Raw genomic sequence first — 22,361 nt, forward strand, 5'->3', positions numbered from 1 at the left:
TCTAAAAAGGTGAAAGTCAAGGTCACAACTCCTCAGTGTGGGAAACAGTTACCGTAGCAACCAGGGATAAAAATCCAAATTAGTGTTGGTCCCATAAAAAAAAAAAAAGAAAAAGGAAAAAAAAAAGCGAGAACATGAAATAAAAGCTCTCCCACTTTGTGAGCTGACAGCAGAAAAAAAAACCACACAACACCACCAAACCCAACAGCCTGCAGGTTAGCGTGATGTTTCACAACCACAGCAGTGAATCATCAGATCTAACACACACACACTTTGTTCTCTGTGCATATTTTACCACCGTGCAACAGCAGATATGGAGGACGCGTCTCCATCTGAACCAACACACACACACACACACACACACACATAGCTCTTTGCATTTAATCTGCTTTGCATTGACGAATAAATTCATGCTGCAAAAAAAAGAAAAAAAAAAGAAAAGAGAAACTAAACAGGAAGCAGTCCGGAGGGGAATCACAGCCCAAATGTCACTGTTTCTATCTGAATGTGAAATCACATCTGCAGACGTCAGAGGTCACAGCCGAGGTGAGACCAGACCAGACACACAGACAGACCATAATGACCAGTCTGTAGCCTTGTCGTCACGGTGATAAACGCCCGTGTGATCACAGGACGAGCGAAACAGAACCAGAACCAAGAAAGAAGTGGAGCTCTGCAGAAACGCTGCAGCTCCACCTGCTGGTTGTTAACGAGACCGACCGGCAGGAAGAAAGAAGAGAAAGTAAAGTCACATCCAGAGGTCAAAGGTTCACTAAAGCTACAAAATATATATTTAGTAAACTGAAATAAAAATAAAAACTGCAGTAAAGTATAGTAAAGTGTAGTCAGATAACATTATAGCTTAGTTGTAGTTTTCTTGTCGATGTCTAAAGCTGCAGGAAGAAAACGCCACATGCAGCTCAATATGGGACGACTTGGAGTACGACCCACAGGTAGATAAGAGTGAATGGAACCTGATGGGAACATTATGGGATGGATGCAACTAAAAGGGAACAAGTTCATCTTCAGAGGTCTGACAGAGGCTTTCTCCTAAAACCTGAACAACTAAGACTAAGACTAAACTAAAACTACAACTAAGACTAAATAAAAACTGCTTCATCACTTGTTGAACTCACTAAAACTAAACTGAAAAACTAAAGAAAAATAAAAACTAATGAACATTTTAAAACTATAACAACCTTGGTCAAAGGTCAAAAGACACAGACTCTGTCGACAAGTTAAAACAGTCGACATTTAAGTAAAAACACATCAATGTAGTAAAAAAGTAAAAGTTTAAAGGGATAGTTCACCCAAAATTGAAATTTCTGCACTGCATGTCCATATGACGGTTGAGAACGGAGCTCAATTTTCTTCGTCCAAAAAGACACACCAAAAAACATCCAAATACCTCCATGCTGCTCGTCTGTAATGTCCCCCTGCCGGAAGAGCAGTGAACTGAGACACTGGGAGCTTCTGCTACAAACAAGCTTAAAATATAGACTTAATTAATTTTTTTCGGAACAATTTCTCATGTTGGGGCTTCAATACAAGAGGGACATTACAGACGAGCACTATGGAGGTATTTGGATGTTTTTTGGTGTGTCTTTTTGGACGAAGAAAAGTGGTATCCATTCACAACCATTATATGGACAAATACAGCCACGGAGGACTCTGAAACTTCTCCCAGCCCTTAGTCCACATGAGGGGGAGTAGTAGCCTATAATGAGTGAAATTTCAATTTTGGGTGAACTATCCCTTTAAATATTCCGTTCGTGTTGAAGAAGCCGAGGACAGCTAGAAATCACAGCTGCACTGATGTTTTGGATTTAAAGCGATCAGCAGACAGAGTGGACGGCTCAGGGCAACAAAAGCTTTTTACATCATTTGATTAATCGCTAATGTGTCGGACATTTGCACCACTTTACTACATCATCAGCTGCTGTAATGGAGCCGCCGACCGAGGCTCCCAGCTTCATTAATCATCTCATTTATTATAAAACTCAAACCAAAACGAGTCACTGGAGCTGCAAACAACAGTCGATGGTTTTTACACATCTGGAATTTGACTTGAAATTTGACAAATAACCATAAATACGAATATAAAATGATGATGAATGAATGTTCACATTATAAATAATAATACAAATGTAAAGTCAGCATATTCTGACACATAAACCTTCATAAAAATGAAAGTATATGTTTATAATGTGATAAAAACAAACTGAGATCTTATAATATTTACAGATGTATCATGTTTATTATAACTGATCCAGATGTTCAATAACCTGTCGATTGATCCGAGGCCGGAGACTCGTCGTCGTGTCCTTGATGAACTTTGAGGTTTTTTTTTTAAGGGGGGGTGGATCAGTGACTCGTCCGTCTGTCAGAGTGATTACAGACGGACGGAGGATAATCAATGATTAAGCCATTCAGAAAAAAAAAGAGAAAAAAATGCAGCAGCACTCATGAAGCTGAAGAGAAGAGAAGGTCACAGGAAGGTGAAAGGGTTTATTGATGTTATGAATGAAAAAAAAAAAACAGAGACACGGGTTTTAGATTTATGATCTTTGCTTCGATTGATTTGATTATTTTATTATTTACATTAAAGGGACAACGAGGAGTTTTTGTTTTCACACTACATTTATGAGCCTCCGCACCGTGAAATTCTTTGACCGGCGCAAGACAGACTCATGTTTTCATTCATCAAGAATTAAAGTCAGAGGTTGGAAGACGATCACATACCGTCGTAGTTCATAAACGGAGATTCGGCAGCGTTATTCTCATGACTCGCCACGAAACTGAAAGTAAAGAAACGCTGGTCGGCTCACCCAGCATTTCCACCACCACTAATAATAACAAAATAACCATAGAGACAAAACCATATATTTATCTAAAATGGAGCCATTAACAAGTGGTAACGGAGATTCATCCACATTAATATGAGACTTTTTTTTATTGTCACAGAATTTTTCGTTCTGCCGATGGAGAAACTCCTTGTTGTCCCTTTAAATATTCAGAAAACAGATGTTTTTAATCCACTTGAACACAAGAAACTCATCATTCATCATCGTTTCAGCAGTTCTTTCAGTGTGAAAATGAAAAACTACAGCCTGGGTTTGCACCATTGGCTGAAACAAACGCTACCTTTGTCTGCTGAGAGATGGTTTGTGATTGGTTGATCGATGCTACAGGTTAAAGGTCGTCATCATCCCTGTGATCGATGCTGATTTTCATCCTTCAGAGTTCAGACCTTCACAGACGAGCTCCTTCAGATTCAACTTTTAAAAGAATAGTACACCCAAAATTGAAATTTCACTCATTATCTCCTCCCCCTCATGTGGACTAAGGGCTGGGAGAAGTTTCAGAGTCCTCTGTGGCGTCTCTGAGTTACAGGGGGTCTCGGCGTAGCAGTGCATGTCCATATGACGGTTGCAAATGGATACCAACTGTCTTCGTAACAAAAAGACACACCAAAAAACATCCAAATACCTCCATGCTGCTCGTATGTAATGTCCGTCTTGTATTGAAGCCCCGAAATGCGAAATTATCCCGAAAAAAATGAAATAAGTCTATATTTCAAGCTTGTTTTATAGCGGAAGCTTCTCGAAGCTCCTCTTCCCAGTTCAATTTCAGGGCTTCAATACAAGAGGGACATTACATACGAGCAGCATGGAGGTATTTGGATGTTTTTTGGTGTGTCTTTTTGTTACGAAGACAGTTGGTATCCATTTGCAACCGTCATATGGACATGCACTGCTACGCCGAGACCCCCTGTAACTCAGAGAAGCCACGGAGGACTCTGAAACTTCTCCCAGCCCTTATTAGTCCACATGAGGGGGAGTAGTAGATAATGAGTGAAATTTCAATTTTGGCTGAACTATCCCTTTAAAAGGTCGTCATCATCCCTGTGATCGATGCTGATGCTTTTCATCCTTCAGAGCTTCACAGACGACATCAAGCTCCTTCACATTCAACTTTTACTGTAGTTTGACCCTGAATTATTACTGTAAAGGAGCAGCAGCAGCTAAGTGAGGAGTCACATGACCCGGCAGGTCGGCCCGGCCCGGCCCGGCCCGTCGCCATGGTGTCGACACCTCGCGGCGTCCTCGGAGAGAGAGAGAGAGAGTGAAGGAGTGAAGTTTCTCCGGCTGCTGGATTTGCCCCGGCGGGCGGGCGGGCGGTGCGGGCGGCTGCATATGCTGCAGTGGATTACACTGATCTGACTTAATGCCTAAGACCGTGCAATCATTCATAACTACAGGAGCCGCTGAGGCCACGGACGCCGCGGCAACCATCTGCTGCCGGGGATTAACTTCCAGGAAGATGTCGGAAAGATGGGGGGTGGGAGCACGACACATATGTAGACCATCTATCTATCTATCTATCTATCTATCTATCTATCTATCTATCTATCTATCTATCTATCTATCTATCTATCTATCTATCTATCTATCTATCTATCTATCTATCGTTCTATCGTTCTATCGTTCTATCGTTCTATCTATCATTCTATCGTTCTATCTATCTATCTATCTATCTATCTGTCTGTCTATCTGTCTATCTATCGTTCTATCTATCGTTCTATCTATTTATCTATATATCTATCGTTCTATCTATCTATCTATCTATCTATCTATCTATCTATCTATCTATCTATCTATCTATCTATCTATCTATCTATCTATCTATCTATCGTTCTATCGTTCTATCGTTCTATCGTTCTATCGTTCTATCTATCATTCTATCGTTCTATCTATCTATCTATCTATCTATCTGTCTGTCTATCTGTCTATCTATCGTTCTATCTATCGTTCTATCTATTTATCTATATATCTATCGTTCTATCTATCTATCTGTCTGTCTATCTGTCTATCTATCGTTCTATCTATCTATCGTTCTATCTATCGTTCTATCGTTCTATCTATCGTTCTATCGTTCTATCTATCTATCATTCTATCTATCTATCTATCTATCTATCTATCTATCTATCTATCTATCTATCTACTGTATCTATCTATCTAGCGTTATATCTATCATTCTATCTATCTATCTATCTATCTATCTATCTATCTATTGTTCTATCGTTCTATCTATCTATCTTTCTATTCATCCGTCTATCTATCTATCTATCTATCTATCTATCTATCTATCTATCTATCTATCTATCTATCTATCTATCTATCTATCTATCTATCTATCTAGCGTTATATCTATCTATCTATCTATCTATCTATCTATCTATCTATCTATCTATCTATCTATCTATCTATCTATCTATCTATCTATCTATCCATCCATCCATCCATCCATCCATCCATCCATCCATCCATCCATCCATCCATCCATCCATCCATCCATCCTTCTATCTATCTATCTATCTATCTATCTATCTATCTATCTATCTATCTATCTATCTATCTATCTATCTATCTATCTATCTATCTATCTATCTATCTATCTATCTATCTATCTATCTATCTATCTATCTATCTATCTATGTAGCCTACTGTTGGTTTGGGTTTTTACGTAATCGTGAGGTTGGCTTTTATTTTGAAAACTCCGGGGTTGAGTTTTAGCTTGACAACTATTTTATTTTGGAAAGCCTGAATTTATGTTTTATTTTGAAAACTCTACGGCTGAGTTTTATTTTGGAAACTCTGAGGTCGCCTTTTATTTTGAAAACTCTTAGACTGTGTTTCATTTTGGAAACGCCAGGGTTGTGTTTTAGTTTCGCATCTCTCTCTCTTTTATTTTGGAAAGTCTTAATTTATGTTTTATTCAGAAAACTCTGAGGTTGTGTTTTGCTGTATTTTGGAAACTGTGAGGTTGCCTTTTATTGTGAAAATCTGGGGCTGCGTTTTATATTGAAGACTCTAAGGCTGAGTTTTATTTTGGAAACTTCAAGGCTGCATTTTATTTTGGAAACTCCAGGATTGTGTTTTAGCTTTCCATCTCTCTGACCATCTTTTATTTTGGAAAGCCTTCATTTATGTTTTATTCTGAAAACTCTGAGGTTGCCTTTTATTTTGAAAACTCTTTGGTTGTGTTTTATTCTGAAAAGTTGAAAATGAAGTTTAAAGACTAAAGAAGGTGAAATGAGTTATAAAATAGAAAAGAAAAAAAAAACTAAAGACAAATCTATAGATATCTAAATAGATAAACATGAAATCCGTCTATATATAGGAAAAAGTCGAAGGTGACCTTTCAGTTTGCACTTGAACACATCACATACTTTGTGTATCAGACCTCAGTTGCCATGGTTACACTAGTAAACATAAAAGCACTGTATGTACCGACCTTTTAACCTCTGACCTCTGTGTGTGTGTGTCTGTTTGTGTCTCCACAGAGTTGAAGCTGCCGTCCTCCCACCTGGAAAAACAACAACAAACTGCTGCTGCTGCTGCTGCTCTTCAAAATAAAAGACAAAAATACAAAACAGAACAAAAAAACAAACCAGAAAAAAAAAAAAAAAAACAGCATCTACGACCCTTTTTTTGGAAACTGTGCCTTCAACCAAAAATTCACCAGTGATACTTCTGAAGATTTTTTTTTTCTTTTTGGTCTTTTTTTTATTATAATTATTTATTTCTTTATTTCTTTCTTAGTTTTTTCTTTCTTGGAGCGACTCAGAGGATTTACAGCATCTATCTGCCTGATGTGGGACGACGGCCTGGGACCGTGCTGCTTTGTCTCTCTGGAGAAAAAAAAAAAATACTAACAATAATAATAATACTATTAATAATAATAATAATAATCAAACCTAACCAGGACATGATGCAACGTTTGATCATTTTAATGTCCTAACGTTATTTATTTTCTTTTTTCTACGAGTCGTGTCAGTGATTTCCTTCGTATCAGAAGGAATCCCTCTCTGTGCAATATCGGTCCATTTCTGTGAAGTTGTCATGTGGATGTAGAGACTTTGACTTTGACTTTTGGACTAACTTTTTTGGTTTATTTTTGTAATGATGTCTTTTTCTTGTTTTTTTTGTTTTTTTTCTTTTTGTTCCTGATTTATATTTTTCTAAAACGATAAGATGGAAGAAGAAAAAGAAGAATTAAAAAAAAAATAAACATATGGTGTGAGTTGTTGTGGAGGAGAGAGGATGGACGTCTGCTTGTTGCTAAGGTTTAGTTGTTCCTCCTCCTCCTCCTCCTCCTCCTGCTCCGTCAGGGCCGAAGCCATAGCTGAACTCAGAAAACATTAACCCTATAACAGCAAAATGCATTCAGGGTCTCGTTTTATTTTATTTTTCTTCAGCCTCTTCATCGTCGTCGGCTCGTCTTTAGCTGTTGGACTGTGGAGGAAACGTTCAGGGGCTTGAATCTGAATCTGAATCTGAATCTGAATCTGAAGTGTTTAGTTTTCTCTCTACCTTCGTGTGGCCTGTTCTTCTTGCTGTTCTCTTTTTTGTACTTCCTCCTACATATCAACGAGCAACTAGAAGTGGCATGAGTTCATCTGTGTGTGACACAGCGAGTGAATGAGTGACTGAGTGAGTGAATGAGTGAGGAGGTGAAACACTGTAAACTCTCAAACCAAACACAAATCAACAAGTGGAGATACTTCACTGACCTTCTGAACATCTGCAATATGAATCAATATCACATCTGTTGATTAATTAAAGGAATTGTTCAACATTTTGGCAAATTGGCCCATTGCCATAATCGCTATAATCATAGCAGTAGTAGGTTTGTTACCTTTAATTGTCGGTGCAAGCTGTTTTTAGAACGGTGGAGCAGAGCCGTGAGCTGCTCAGAGCTACGCTACGGAGGCTCATTATGGGATTTCTTGGTTTCCCTCATCAAACTCATCAAATACACAATCCAACAACTCCACAACGCTCTGGTGGACAAGTTGTGAGCTGCACATTCACCACGCTATGAGATAATAACACAACGTTACCACACAGAGTTGTTTTAGAGGGAAATGCATGCAAAACCACTGATGCACGTTGCCTTCAGGGACAGTTTTTCATCAACAGTCTCTGTATTTCCCTCTAAAACAACTCTGTGTGGTAACGTTGTGTTATTATCTCATAGCGTGGTGAATGTGCAGGTCACAACTTGTCCACCAGAGCGTTGTGGAGTTGTTGGATTGTGTATTTGATGAGTTTGATGAGGGAAACCAAGAAATCCCATAATGAGCCTCCGTAGTGTAGCTCTGAGCAGCTCACGGCTCTGCTCCGCCGTTCTAAAAACAGCTTGCACCGACAATTAAAGGGAACAAACCTACTGCTATGACTATAGGGATTATGGCAATGGGCCAATTTGACAAAATGTTGAACTATCCTTTTAACGATTAAAAAAAAGAAAAAAGATTTGACATTTAGTTTTTATCAGTTTTGTAAAGATGGCGGCTGAGGATCATAAAACGTCTCCGCGCTCAGTTTGTGTGACGAACGTTTTAATATCAATAATATCTGTTTACCTGGATGTAAGTTTCCTTATTGATTCTATATTTTTATACAATAACATGTTTTATTTATTTATTAGACGGATCGTTTCCTCCGTATCGAGCCGAGACTTTCTGTGATTTTCAGCCCACGCACAAAGGAAAGAAATCAAAGTTAAGGATTTTTTTATTTCATTTACCATCCGATAGGGATCAAAGATCTGTTTGGAAAAAACCTCTAAAATTCCCTGTGAGATTTGTGCCTTGTTAAGATTTCTCTCCTGCCGGTCGATCTCAGTCCGTCAGCTCTAAATAAATATCATGTTTTCTGACCTTTGACCTCTAAAGGACGAGATCTGACCTTAAAAAAAAAAAAAAACTCGAGCACAACGGGTCTGAAAGCAGCTGTTCGTCCAGATGTTTCTGTTTGGGAGTTTACAGTGAGTCCAGAGTTGTGTTGTTTCCGCCCTGTTTTTTCTGCAGTTGTGAATCGTGTTGTGTGTTTTTTTCCTCGAAGCTGCTAACCCTGTACTGTGTAGATCGGAGATGTCCAGCCTTACCCCTCGAGTCCTGCAAACATCCTCCACTAAGCTGTCCATATACCTCACACACACACATAAACACACATAAACACACACATACATATTTATCTTATAGGCTGATCGGGTTTTATTGATTGGTTGATTTCAGTTCAATGCATCAGTGGTTCAGTTTGTGCCTTTCAGAGGATTTTGTTTGTCACGTTGAACCAAACAAAGATGGAAACTCGTGTCGTATGACTTCACTTCCTGTTGTAAAAACCAAACACAGTCACAGTCTGAGGTTCACTGGGTCAGAACCAGTTTAGTACGAGAGTATTTGAAGAGTATTTGGAACATTCATTAATTCATTCATTTCTTTATTTCAGACCCAAGGGGATCTATATCGCCATAAAAGCACAATAAGATAATAAAACAAAGACAGAATAAAAAAAAACACAAAATACAAAGTACAGAGATTTCCCCACTACAAACTATTGTTTATGTGGATTGTATGTAGATTTTACATAAAAACATGCAAACACATAGGATGTCATGCAAAAGTTTGTCCCCCCTGGTCCAAATGAAATGATCTCCAAAAGACATAAAGTTAAACATGACACATTCACTTTACATTTGAAACCATAACATTTTTTTTTATATTGTTAATAAACTACCAGAGTGTGTAAATAGTAAATCTCTTGTCTGATACCTTGGTCAAAGTTCTCTGACAGCTCAAGTCTCCTGGGTTTCCCATTCTTTTTTTGCAGGCTTTTGCTTTGTTTCCCCTTTTTCACTCTGAAACTGTAGAAAAAAACTGAAATAATACACTGATATTGATTAAAATATTGAAAAAAAATAAGTGTTTTTAATGTTTAACTGTATGCCTTTTGGAGATCATTTCATCTTCCACTTGATGAACTGTTCACATTAACACACATTTTAAACCGGGGTGGGGGCAAACTTTTGCATCATGACCCGGGCCGTTGTATAGGGGAGAAAGGTGGTGATAATTCTAGGGGCCCAGCGCCCAGTGGGGCCCATAAAAAACCCCAGTAGTCTAATCTTTGTATGACTGAATTATTCTGCGTAAGACCCTGACTAATACTCATAGTACACTGTAAAAACTCAACATCTTTCCAAGTATATTTGTCTTATTTCTTGTCCAAATGTCTCATTTCTAGTCAAAACTAATCTCTTTTCACTTAAAATAAGACTCATTAACTAAAAATTAACTTGTTTTTAGATCATTTTCACTTAAATTCACAATAAATAGAAAAATCTGCCAGTGAAAGTTTTTTGTGCTTGTAATAAGGAAGAAAAACTTGCTCCACTATCAGATTTTTTCTACTTATTCCAAGTGAAAATCTGCTTGAAAGAAGTAAAAAGTGTCTAAAAACAAGCTACTTTTAATATGATGTGTCTTATTTTAAGTAGAATGAGATTTGTTTTGACTAGAAATGACATTTTGACTAGAAATAAGACAAATATTCTTGCTAAGATACTTGAGTTTTTGCAGTGTAATGCTGCATTAGCATCAAAACAAAGAAGGCTAAATAAAAAACGATAATACATACGTAGTCTAAGAAAAAAAAAAGGAAAAGTTGGGGGGAGGGGCCCACTTTAGTATTCTTTAAGGGGGCCCAGAATTCCTAGCAACGGCCCTGATCATTAAGTTCATTTATAAAGCACATTTTACAACCTCAATGAAGAGACTTTAAAGGTTTAGGACCAAAATAGAATCAGTGTGAGAGTTCAAACACTCTGACCTGAGAGGGAAACTTCAAGTTGAAGTTGTTTACAGATGACTGAGATACTCTGGAGCAAAGTTATTCAAGGCCTTGTATGATCTTTAAATTAAATCCTACATTTAATTTAATCAGAATCCAGTAGAAACACTGAACGATACGAGTCCTCAGACAGGAACGAAGGGATTATAATCACAACAGACTCAGGATAAAGACTCAAGAACAAGTGTGAAGAGACAGAAAGGTGTGAGAGGAGAAAGTGTTGGATCGTCAGACTCAAAACAAAGAACATGGAGACGACTGGATTTACAAAGAGTTTAATTGATTAAATGTCTCATTCATATTCACACAGCGTCAACACTCAGCATCAACAGCCTGTTAGAAGTCAACAGGGACACATTCTTCTTTTTATATTAAAGTGAAGTTGGGTGTTGATAAATGTTTGGTGACTGTGAGTTTCCATCTTTGTTTGGTTTGTGACACTTTGAAAAATAATAAAACAGTTTAAAAATCTGCTTCAGGAATATTTTTCTACTGAAAAGAGTCTCAACGTGTCTGAGAAATACAACAAAACAAACAGGAAACCCTCCGAGGCACAAAGTGACGTCACATTATAGTCCACAATGTTTCAATCAAATTCCACATTTTGCAGCAGTTTTCAACGTTTTTTGAAAAAGCAAAGTGTTTTCATTTGTTTCTTTTTTCTTTTTTGAGAAGATTTGATTTATTTTTTTGTTTTATTTTTTTATTTTTTATTTCTATTGCATGGTCTGGACTGAATTCAGCCCTCTGATGTTGTGTTCTGCCAACAGTAGTGGAGGTAGATCCCTTTGCTGCCTGTGAGTGTGAATCACCCGTGAAGCTGCTACCTTTACTGACTCCGTCCCCCCAAAACAACGCTGCCAAACTGGTCTGAAGAAGCCAAAACTTTCTGACGTATGTTTCTCTGTGTATAAGTGGTTTAAGTGTTTCACATGTTAAACCTCGATCCCGTTAATGTTACATTGTGTTTTTAACAGAAAAAAGAATCCTGTTTGTTAAAATGTTAATAATAATATATGCAGAAGAGTTATGAAATAAACTGAAACTAACTCAACTGTGGCTCTTTATTGTTCACTAAAGGAGGGGGGGAAACAGGAAGCTGCAGGTTTGTTATTCTACCACTCGATGGCGCCATCAACTCATACATAGATACTGTAGATCCCAGCAGCACAGTGTGGCCAGGGATCTGAGAATAAGACTAAGATGTAACTGACTAGTTTTGATTGATTATTTGGAGCTTGATAGTTATAGGAGATAAAAAAACGAGGCAAAAATGCAAATAAACCAGAGAAATAAATCTAAATTTTCAGTTAAAACCAACACAGGCCAAGTTGAACGGCCCTAACATACTCCAATTAAAATGTGATGCACTAATAAATGTAGTTCAAGGGTCAGACTATAAGAGTGAATAACTTTACGCTTAGAAAATACAGTTTTATACTGATACAGTAAAGTAATATAAGTTTCATTATTCTGTGTTTTAAAATTTGAATACTTTGAGCTCACAATCCATGATAAAAAAAAAAGTGCACAGGACTGAAAGAAATCATGATGCTGCACTCTGATGGAGCGTCAATTAGGGTTTAATCAAATTAGTTTGTTTTTTTTGCATGTGGTCTGTTGTTATTAAATAGATAGCCTAACAGTGACTAAAACTGTGAAATAAAAAATAAAAAAGCTTCAATAGTCATAGTACAGACTGTGTAGTAGGCTACAGCAACGATGAGTAACATAAAGAGTAAAACATTAAAAACATAAGCATACAAGGACAAACTCTATGTATTGACATAAATATGTATTGGACAGAAATGTGTTGTGATGATTTATCGTCTGTGCACAGAAAGAGGCGGGGAAATGTTATTAAGGAATATGAGAATAAACCATTAGAGACCAACAGACGTTTTAATTCAAACACACAACAGACACACAACTATATTCTTCAAACAAAGGGTTAATCCAACGGTTCCTGACTTTCCCGCCCAGTTTCCCGCTCACTGGTCACAACATGGATCTACACTCAGTCTCAGTCTTCAGCTCAGTTTTTAAATAGAAAACAGTGAATACAACTACTACAACTGTCAAAGTCAGTCCAAACATGTAGATCTGGTTCCTCTGTAGAAATCACAGTTGGCACAAAAAGTGAACCGTATTGTATACAGATTTATACCCTAAATAATAAATCAATTTAAGCTTTTATTTTTATTTTTGTGACAATAAGGAGCTGTGAACTAAACAAAGCTTAAAGCTGTGTTAAGAAACCTATTGCCTATTCATGTTTAGACTTGACGCCACAAAAGAAACTCATTTAAAGTTCGACTAACATTAAGTCAGATACTGGAAACACAGGTGCCTCTTTTAGTAATTCTTATTGTATGAATTTTATTAAATATGAACTTTTAGCTTTCATCATCTTTCATTTTATGTATTGTGGTGTCTGTTTGTATTGTGTGTGTAATAAACAATGTAATAAACACTAAACAGAAACATGAATACAAACAGAACTTAAGTTTTATGAACATTTCTAAACATAAAGCAGAGTTCAGCTTCATAAACCCAGACTTAAACCTCACAAAGCTTCACTAGTGTTTTTCTGTTGATGCTGTCTTCTAATGGTGCATCGTAAATAAATGAATGCTTAATCTCACTGGTTCCTCTGTAGTAGGCCCTGTACTGTATCATATAACAGATGTATTCCCTAAATACTAAATAAACTGAAGCTTTTAAGTTTATTTTTGGAAGAGGGATTTTCCATGTGAGAGAAGAAAGGAGAACTATAGTATAAAAGAAGTAAAAGTATAAACAGAACCAAAGTTTTATGACCATATAAACATAAAGTTGAACATGTTTCTAATAAAGCTTCATGAACCCTGCTTTAAACCTCACAAAGCTTCACTAGTGTTTTTCTGTTGATACTGTCTTGTAATGGTGCATCTGTGTCTATACTCATAGAATCTGGGGTTACAATACGTAACCAACGATTTCTGTAATCTCATTGGTTCAGTAGGCCCAGATTAACACTGTTGGAACTTTTGTACCCTTTAACACATTTATTCCGTAAACAGTGAAAAAAAAAGAAGAAGCTTTTAAGTTTATTTTTTGAAAACAATAAGAGGGAGAGAAGGAACGAGAACTAAAGTATAAAACAAGTAAAAGTATAAAGAGAAGTTAAGTTTTCTGACCATATTTAAACATAAACTGGAGTTGAACATGTTTCTTGGCCTTGCTTGGAAAAGAGATTTTTTTTAATTTTTTATCTCAAGCAATCTGCCTGGTAAAATAAAGGTAAAATAAATAAAATAAAATCTAATGAAGCTTCATGAGCACAAAGACTTTTCTGTCCGTGTCCTGCTGAAACACTTCCGGGTCCCGCCGCCACTTTGTGACGCGTCGGAGAATCAGCCAATAGCAGAGCAGCGACGGCGCAGCCTGATTTGCATGAGCCGTGTAGAAGAGCAGCAGCGCAGCGGAGACTCGTCACACTCTGAGGATTCAGAACAAACCGAACCATGCCCGAACCAGCAAAGTCCGCGCCCAAGAAGGGCTCCAAGAAAGCTGTGGCCAAGACCGCCGGCAAGGGCGGCAAGAAGAGGAGAAAGAGCAGGAAGGAGAGCTACGCCATCTACGTGTACAAGGTGCTGAAGCAGGTGCACCCCGACACCGGCATCTCCTCCAAAGCCATGAGCATCATGAACTCGTTCGTCTCCGACATCTTCGAGCGCATCGCCGGTGAGGCCTCCCGTCTGGCTCACTACAACAAGCGCTCCACCATCACCTCCAGGGAGATCCAGACCGCCGTCCGCCTGCTGCTGCCCGGGGAGCTGGCCAAGCACGCCGTGTCTGAGGGCACCAAGGCCGTCACCAAGTACACCAGCTCCAAGTAAACTCCTCTTGGTCTACAACTACCATCCAACGGCTCTTTTAAGAGCCACACACAAACATCCAAAAGACAAATATTCCTCCATTACAATATACAACTTATTGAAAAATGGATGTTGTATTTAGAGAAGCACTCTATCTCTGTGTTGCAGATTTTATTGATATACTTGATAAAGTTTAAAAGCACAAAAAACATGAAAGTAGGCTATCACTCTATCATATTATTATAGTTGACATAAACAACATCAGCTAATGGGGATCCAAATAAAATCAAATCTCTGGTGTTCTTTATTGAATAACTGAATGAAAACAGCTGTATCAACATCTATAGATGACATGAACAAAATTCACTGTAATTCGTTAGGCCTTACTTTCTGCTGTATGTTAGTGTAAGTTAAAGCAGATATCAGTGGAATGTTTTTGTTAATATAAGTCCTAAATAGTCCTATTTTCCGTCAGCAATCACTTACATGAAGTATTTCAGCCTAAACACGAGTCTCTCCGTCACTCTGCTCTGCTGTAACCCGAGGAGAAAATTTTCCTTGTGGGATACAAGTGTTATCCAATGAGGGGAGAGAACGGCATGAAGGGCTGTGTGTGCAGCCAAGGGATGCGCGTGAATGTGGTGACGTAGCACGAGGACCAATTGATGCCTGACAAGGGCGGGGGCTGCTAACTCATGGTGCGTTCAAGGAAACTCGTACTTTGTGTTTTTCCTTCCTGTGAAGTCATACCAGTTCGATCTGGTACGAGTTCACGGGTCGGAAGTTACGAGTGGCCGTTATAGGGAACTTTCACAGACAACAGGACGGTAAAAACACGAGCTACGGGTTACCTGGAACGCTACCAAGTCGTAGTTGTGACTTGAAGCTGTAACTTACGGTTTCAAAAGCCTGCCTTGAACACAGCATTAGCCGAAACGGCCGTGCCGCTGTTATCTGCTTTAACTCATTGAGGCCAACAACTACCAACCAACTGCTCTTTTAAGAACCACACACTCGCATCCAAAATATTCCTCCATTACAATAATATACTTTTATGTTGTACCAGTGGACTACAACATTAGGCTGGTCATTTTGTTGCAGGTTGTAGATGCGTGATAACCAAGGTGAAGCTGCACAACCACAAACTTACAGACTGTCATCATCTTGATGACTGAGCAGTGACATGATGATAAAAAACATCTTCAGCTTCAAGACTCAAAGTGTCTTTTTGCACACTAGGAAACATGATAACTTGACAGTTAAAATGTTCATTTATTGAATTGGGACAGTGCACATTCATTAACACTGACACATTAAGCATCAGTGTAAATTTCAATTATTTATTTGTCATTGCCATAAATAACAATGAAATTCCGTTGGCGCATACAACCTGCCGGATTTGGCACAACTGCTAAATTTCAGCCGCAGTACCAAGGCAGGTTTCTAGAAAACATAAACACATCACAAATGCCATAAGAGATCAGCTAACCTTTGTGTCTAACATGGACTTTTTTGTCCAATGTGGTACATGTGCCAGTAAAAAAATATTAGGGTACAAAAGATTAAAAAGAAAAAAGATGAACCACAATTGGTAAAATGAAACCTAACACAACTACAACTGCTCAGTGACTCAACATGATGGAAATCAGGTTGTAGTCTGGTGGTTTGTAGAGTTCAACACTGATTTGCTCCTAGATGTGAGGCTGTTGTGGGTGAGGTGAATGTACCTTGTAAAAACACACAAGTCCAGTCGATTATTAACATGTATAAAGATGAATGAGACCAGGAAGCACAGGTTATAATGACAAAAACATTAAGACTTAGTGAAGTCCAACATGCTTCATCTGCATGAAGCTAAAACTGGGTTATTGACGTAACTGACAACAAATCAGATGTTTCCAACATGCAGAAATCTGGAGTTAAACTGAACAGCCCAAACTGTCTATTCACTTTCTTTATTGTCAAGTAAGTAACGTTATTTTTGTAACACTCTTCCAAAACGTATCATTAAGTTATCTACTGAGCTGAATTAGAAGTAAATAGAAGCAGAGAGACATACAACACAAGTATACTATTTTTATATTTTTTTTATATCCTTGAAATGTTTTTTATTGTGTCATTATGTGTTCTGATGCTGTGAGACATGTCTGTGGTGGTGAAACCAGAGGAATTTCCACTCTGCGGATAATACAGTTTTCGTATTCTATTTGTGAACAAAATGTACCAAATAATCTTCAAGTGTAAAGAGAAAGAGTTTCTTTGTAAATATTTGATCTTTTCCTCTTTCTGTTTTTATTGTTATGACCCACCACAGCAAATAAAGTTTACTTGACTGTCACAACCTTTTTATTCTGTAGCACTACTTGTAGTTGTGCATTTATTTTCCGATTATGCAATTTATTTATTTGTTGTGTGTATTTATATTGTATATACACACTGTCTGCCATGTTCTTATGGTACATCCTTTGTGTTAGATACTTGCATATTTGAAATAAACACACTTCAATTCAATTCTGTGTGGTAGAAACTAGTTTTACACTCTTATTATTCACTATAATGTGTAATCTGTCCTGTCAGGACGTTCACTCACTGTCTGTAAAGACCCAGCTTCATATCTGTTATATAAACACCACACAATAATAATAATTAAACGGTTCATGTGATATTTACAGTACTGTCTTGATAGAAATTAAAAAGTAATAGTAGTAGAGACTGTGTAGTGCCACAAAAATGTAAGATAAAGAGTAAAACATTAAAAAGAAGCTATACACATACACACAAGGACAAACATTATGTATTTATATATTAATATGTATTGGACAGAAATGTCTTGAAATATAAATATATGAAAATCAACGATTAGAGACAGACACACAACTATTCACCAGCAAACAAAGGGTTAACCCAGCGGCTCGTGACTCCACCGCCCACTTTCCCGCTCATTTGTCTTCACCTACGTCCGCAGACAGGGTATATGGTCTCAGCGGTTTACCAGCGGAGCATCAGTTTGTTCATTTCACTTGAATCGACATCATGAGCGGAAGAGGCAAAGGAGGCAAAGGACTGGGGAAAGGAGGCGCCAAGCGCCACCGTAAAGTCCTCCGCGACAACATCCAGGGCATCACCAAGCCCGCCATCCGCCGTCTGGCTCGCCGCGGCGGAGTCAAGCGCATCTCCGGACTCATCTACGAGGAGACCCGCGGGGTGCTCAAGGTCTTCCTGGAGAACGTCATCCGCGACGCCGTCACCTACACCGAGCACGCCAAGAGGAAGACGGTCACCGCCATGGACGTCGTCTACGCCCTCAAGAGACAGGGCCGCACTCTCTACGGCTTCGGGGGTTAAACACCACAACTAGACAACCACCACAACACAACGGCTCTTTTAAGAGCCACACAACCACTCTACTGACAAAACATCCTCTTAAATCATCATTTATGAGATGATTCATTATAGTTTGTCATTCATTTCTGGTGTTCACATATCGTAAAGGTACTGAATGAAAACACCTGTATCAACATTGATGGTTGACTACATGAACAAAATTCAACATTGATAGTTGACTACATGAACAAATATTCACTACAATTCGTTAGCGATTACTTTATGTTATGACTATAGGTTTAAAATGAGCTTCATTAATAAAAGCTTTTTGTATTTGTACATGTTATGATTTTTTTTTCAGTAAAAGCTGAGAAAATATCTTATATCAGATATAGATGCGAAACAAGTGATTAGCATAGTTTTTCAAATACAGTGAACATATTTTAATGGCTTCCAATGCTTTATGCTGTGTTATCTGCACAAGCCAAATGTGTTTATCTTGTTTGTTTTTCTGACCCAAATAACTTCAGATGAGACCAAACAGATATGTATTTCCGATTTTGTATGTGCTATTGTACCTAGCAACAATATCCTGGAAATGATTTGGTGACAATAATGACATATATTCAGAATAATGAAAACAAATAATTAATTGTACAATTTATTTACATGATAGACATCTATTTAGGGTTAGGGTAAATGTCAAATATCATAAATTATTTGAATTTTTTTTACAGAGAAGTCTGGAAACTAGGTGTCTGGAAAAAGAATGGAATTTAGAAACTTAAAATGTGTAGGAAGGAACTGTACTGTACTGTACGGTTACTGTAGGTACTCCTCTCCATGCTGCTCCTTTGTGGGTTGACTTAAAGACAATCATCCATAATGTCAGGTTGCCCATAACTGTTTGTAAATTTTTCTTGAGGAGAACCAAGATTTTGTAGTGCAAGTGACTTGTTTTGTATTATAGTGTAAACTGATGTACATCTGTCCACTGAATGATTCACATAATATCATCATAATGCTATTGTCCAGTCCTCAGTAGTGTTATACACCAGTCAGCTATGTCTGAAATGTCATCATCTCACTGTACAGAAATGTAAGAACTATGGAATAAACTGAATTTAAGTTTCTATATTTGAGATGTTGACTGATTAATTAACGATGGTCTAAATTTACCACTCCTCCAATACAGAGTCATGACCCTCAGGGTGATGAATGTCTAAATGATGAAAGACAAATTATTGTTTTCCCTTTATTTATTTTTAATTTTCCACAAGGAAAACAGGTGTACAAACATACACGCATCATATCATTACTGTATACAACTGGCAGACAGCAAGTTGTGACTAAAACAATAAGAGATGCAAAAAAAGAAAACACACAAAAAGTTGCATAATTCAAAATAAATAAATACAAAAGGTGATGGAAAGAGAAAAAATGTATCTAGTGTGTTAAAATAAATAATGAAAACAGCTGTAAAGATCACTGTAAACATCATATAACAGCTGGGTTAACCTTGTGTTTGTGGCAGGTCACGGGAATAAATGAATTTAAGTGAAGATCAGATGTTCAATTTTGATACTGTACATGGTTTGTTTAAATATGGACTTAAACAAAACGATGTATAGACACGATGTTTGAACTTTTATGTTTTTACCTTGTAGTTTTCAGTGTCTTCTGGTGTCATTGTTGAAAGAAGAGGAGAAAGAATAAATATCCAACACGTGTCTTATTCCTATAACCTGAGTCGTCTCAGAATAACTTTCCCTGCCAGATGAACATAGAATATTTTGACCTGTGATACAAGAGGACAGAAATAAGCAAAACAAAACATTCAGCCATTGTTTGGGACATCTGTACGTGTATGTAAGATGTCTTATTGATCTTATTGATCTGTTATATGAAGGTTGACGCAACAGTTTAGTGGAGACACATGGAGCAGAAGATATTTATGATAGAAGAGTTATGTGGACCTATAGGTTGATTTACTCTGAGCTGTACAGTGTTTGTTTAGTCAAGAGAGTCACTACTGACATGCTGAGCTCTGTGGATGCACAAATGTTAGTTCATGTGCTCATATCAACTGTTCAAGTATTATGGTTCTGTAAATCTAATAGAAAGTTATAGATATTTTCTTTTAATGCACATTAGCTAATGTTTTTGTTAATGTATTGTATAGAGGAAAGAGGTCTGTATTATGGGCTCATCATATCAACTGAGATTAAATGTTGGTGACTTGAAATATTATGGTTGTGACCTTTGCAAATTTACTTTTAGTTTGTCATGTAAATATTAATGTACTGTAGATGTATAGAGGACTTTGCTCTCTTGTGTGAGGTGAGCGACTTACAGTTGTCATGTTGGACAGGTATCAAGTGTATTATGGGCTCATTATATCAACTGATAGAGATTCAATGTTGGTGACTTGAACTATTACTTATCGAGTTTGTAATGTATAAATATGAATGTAAATATATTAATGAGAATATATTGTAGGTGTATATACAGAGGACTTTGCTCTCTCGTCTGAGGTGAGTGGCTTTTCATGTTGGACAGGTTGATGATCTCAAGTGTATGGGGTCATTATATCAACTGATTCAGTGATTCTGACATTTTTAAATTATAATTAACTTACATTTGTCATGTATGAATATTAATATATTGTAGGTGTACACAGAGGACTTGTAACAGAAAAAAATATTTGTCTTAAAATGATAAATTTAGGACTACATTCAGTTACTACCTTCAGTTATGTGTATAAATATTAATGTGTAATGTAGATACATGGAGGACAAAGTACTTGAGATTGATGTGTTGTTTGCTAGGATTATATTTTAATACCGTAGGTCATATTCCTGAATAATATATAAATTATCATGTACATAAATGCAGATTTATATACAGAGTTGAGTATGAGGTGAGTGGCTCACTGTTGTCATGTTGGACAGGTTGATAATCAAATGTATTATGGGCCCAATGCTGGTGACTTGAAATATTGTTACTTATCAAGTTTGTAATGTATAAATATTAATCTAAATATATTAACACATAGTAAATATATGCATAATGTACTGTAGATGTATAGAGGACTTTGCTCTCTTGTGTGAGGTGAGTGGCTCGTCGTGTTGGACAGGTTGATGGGCTCATTATATTGATAGAGATTCAATGTTGGTGACTTGATATATGGTTGTGACATTTGCAAATTATAATGAACTTTGTCATGTATAAATACAAAATATATTGTACAGAGGACTTTGCTCTCGAGTGAGCCGAGTGGCTCTTAGGAATATAAATAATTATGTACTTAAGCAGATGTAAATACAGAGAACTTTGCTCTCTTGTGTGAGGTGTGACTTTGTTGTCGTTCTTGACAGGTATAAGTGTATTATGGGCTCATTATATCAAATGATTGACATTGAATCTCCATCGAGTTTGTAATGTATAAATATGAATGTAAATATAATAATGTATTGTAGTTGTATCAGAGGACTTTGGTCTTTTGAGTGAGGTAGTGGCTCTTAAAAGAGCCGTTGTTTTGGTGGTCAGAGTTTAAGCTCTCTCTCCACGGATGCGGCGGGCCAGCTGGATGTCTTTGGGCATGATGGTGACCCTCTTGGCGTGGATGGCGCACAGGTTGGTGTCCTCGAAGAGGCCGACCAGGTAAGCCTCGCTGGCCTCCTGCAGAGCCATGACGGCGGAGCTCTGGAAGCGCAGGTCGGTCTTGAAGTCCTGAGCGATCTCTCGGACGAGGCGCTGGAAGGGCAGCTTGCGGATGAGCAGCTCGGTGGACTTCTGGTAGCGGCGGATCTCCCGGAGAGCCACGGTGCCGGGCCTGTAGCGGTGAGGCTTCTTGACTCCGCCGGTGGCCGGGGCGCTCTTGCGGGCAGCCTTGGTGGCCAGCTGCTTCCTGGGGGCTTTGCCTCCGGTGGACTTACGGGCGGTCTGCTTGGTTCTTGCCATTGTTAGCGACAGAGGGCTTCTTGTTCCTCCTCAGAAGAGAAAGTTGTGTTTCCTCGACGGCGTCTGTCTGGTTTATATAGGCAGAGCCGGAGCGCCGGGGAACGCTGATTGGTCCAATCTGTGCACGTGATCAACGGCTGTTTTACGACGTCATTACGCAAGGAGTCACAGACACACGTTTCAAGGGTATGAAAAGTTTTTCAGACCTTATTTCATCAGACAAATGTATAAAATATATCAGAATATTTGAAAACACCAATTAATAATGCAGCTGTCACATAAAAATAAAGTTAATAACAAAAATAAAAACATTAAACAAGTGTCTGTGTGTGTGTGTTCATCAGCTTCATTTTAAACTGTGTCTAAACTCAGTCTTTATTGAATATTGTCTACAGCTGTTACAGCTGTTTATTATTATATATGGATGTATGATGCTGTCCTTCGTTGTAATGTGCAGTCTGTGAAGACGATTTTCCCCATGGGGACAAATAAACCTAATCTAATCTAATCT

General features: G+C 37.8%; 3 protein-coding genes across 4 annotated transcripts in view; 2 read left to right on the forward strand and 1 right to left on the reverse strand.

Moving 5' to 3' along the window:
• Positions 1-14,199: 14,199 nt before the first annotated feature.
• Positions 14,200-22,361, forward strand: part of LOC146962289 (histone H2B) — a 200,559-nt gene continuing 192,397 nt past the window's right edge. For both annotated transcript variants that reach the window (XM_085770024.1, XM_085770025.1), the window contains exon 1: positions 14,200-14,594. In XM_085770024.1, coding sequence (XP_085626150.1) covers positions 14,210-14,584 — 375 coding nt within the window. In that variant the 5' untranslated portion in view covers positions 14,200-14,209 and the 3' untranslated portion in view covers positions 14,585-14,594. The remainder of the gene's footprint in view (positions 14,595-22,361) is intronic.
• On the forward strand, positions 17,584-17,923 carry LOC146962290 (histone H4). Its single transcript, XM_085768928.1, has one exon. It carries the CDS (start codon positions 17,597-17,599, stop codon positions 17,906-17,908), a length of 312 nt encoding a protein of 103 aa, XP_085625054.1. The 5' UTR covers positions 17,584-17,596; the 3' UTR covers positions 17,909-17,923.
• Positions 21,427-21,893, reverse strand: LOC146962291 (histone H3). The gene has a single exon (XM_085768757.1). It carries the CDS (start codon positions 21,848-21,850, stop codon positions 21,440-21,442), a length of 411 nt encoding a protein of 136 aa, XP_085624883.1. The 5' UTR covers positions 21,851-21,893; the 3' UTR covers positions 21,427-21,439.

Source organism: Trachurus japonicus, chromosome 23 (genome assembly GCF_045865225.1).
Source record: "Trachurus japonicus isolate A0001 chromosome 23, Traja_1.0".
In the NCBI taxonomy this organism is placed as follows: Eukaryota; Metazoa; Chordata; class Actinopteri; order Carangiformes; family Carangidae; genus Trachurus; species Trachurus japonicus.

Coding starts and splice junctions, on each gene's coding strand:
- LOC146962290 (XM_085768928.1), top strand. CDS start 17,597: ATGAGCGGAAGAGGCAAAGGAGGCAAAGGACTGGGGAAAGGAGGCGCC.
- LOC146962291 (XM_085768757.1), bottom strand. CDS start 21,850: ATGGCAAGAACCAAGCAGACCGCCCGTAAGTCCACCGGAGGCAAAGCC.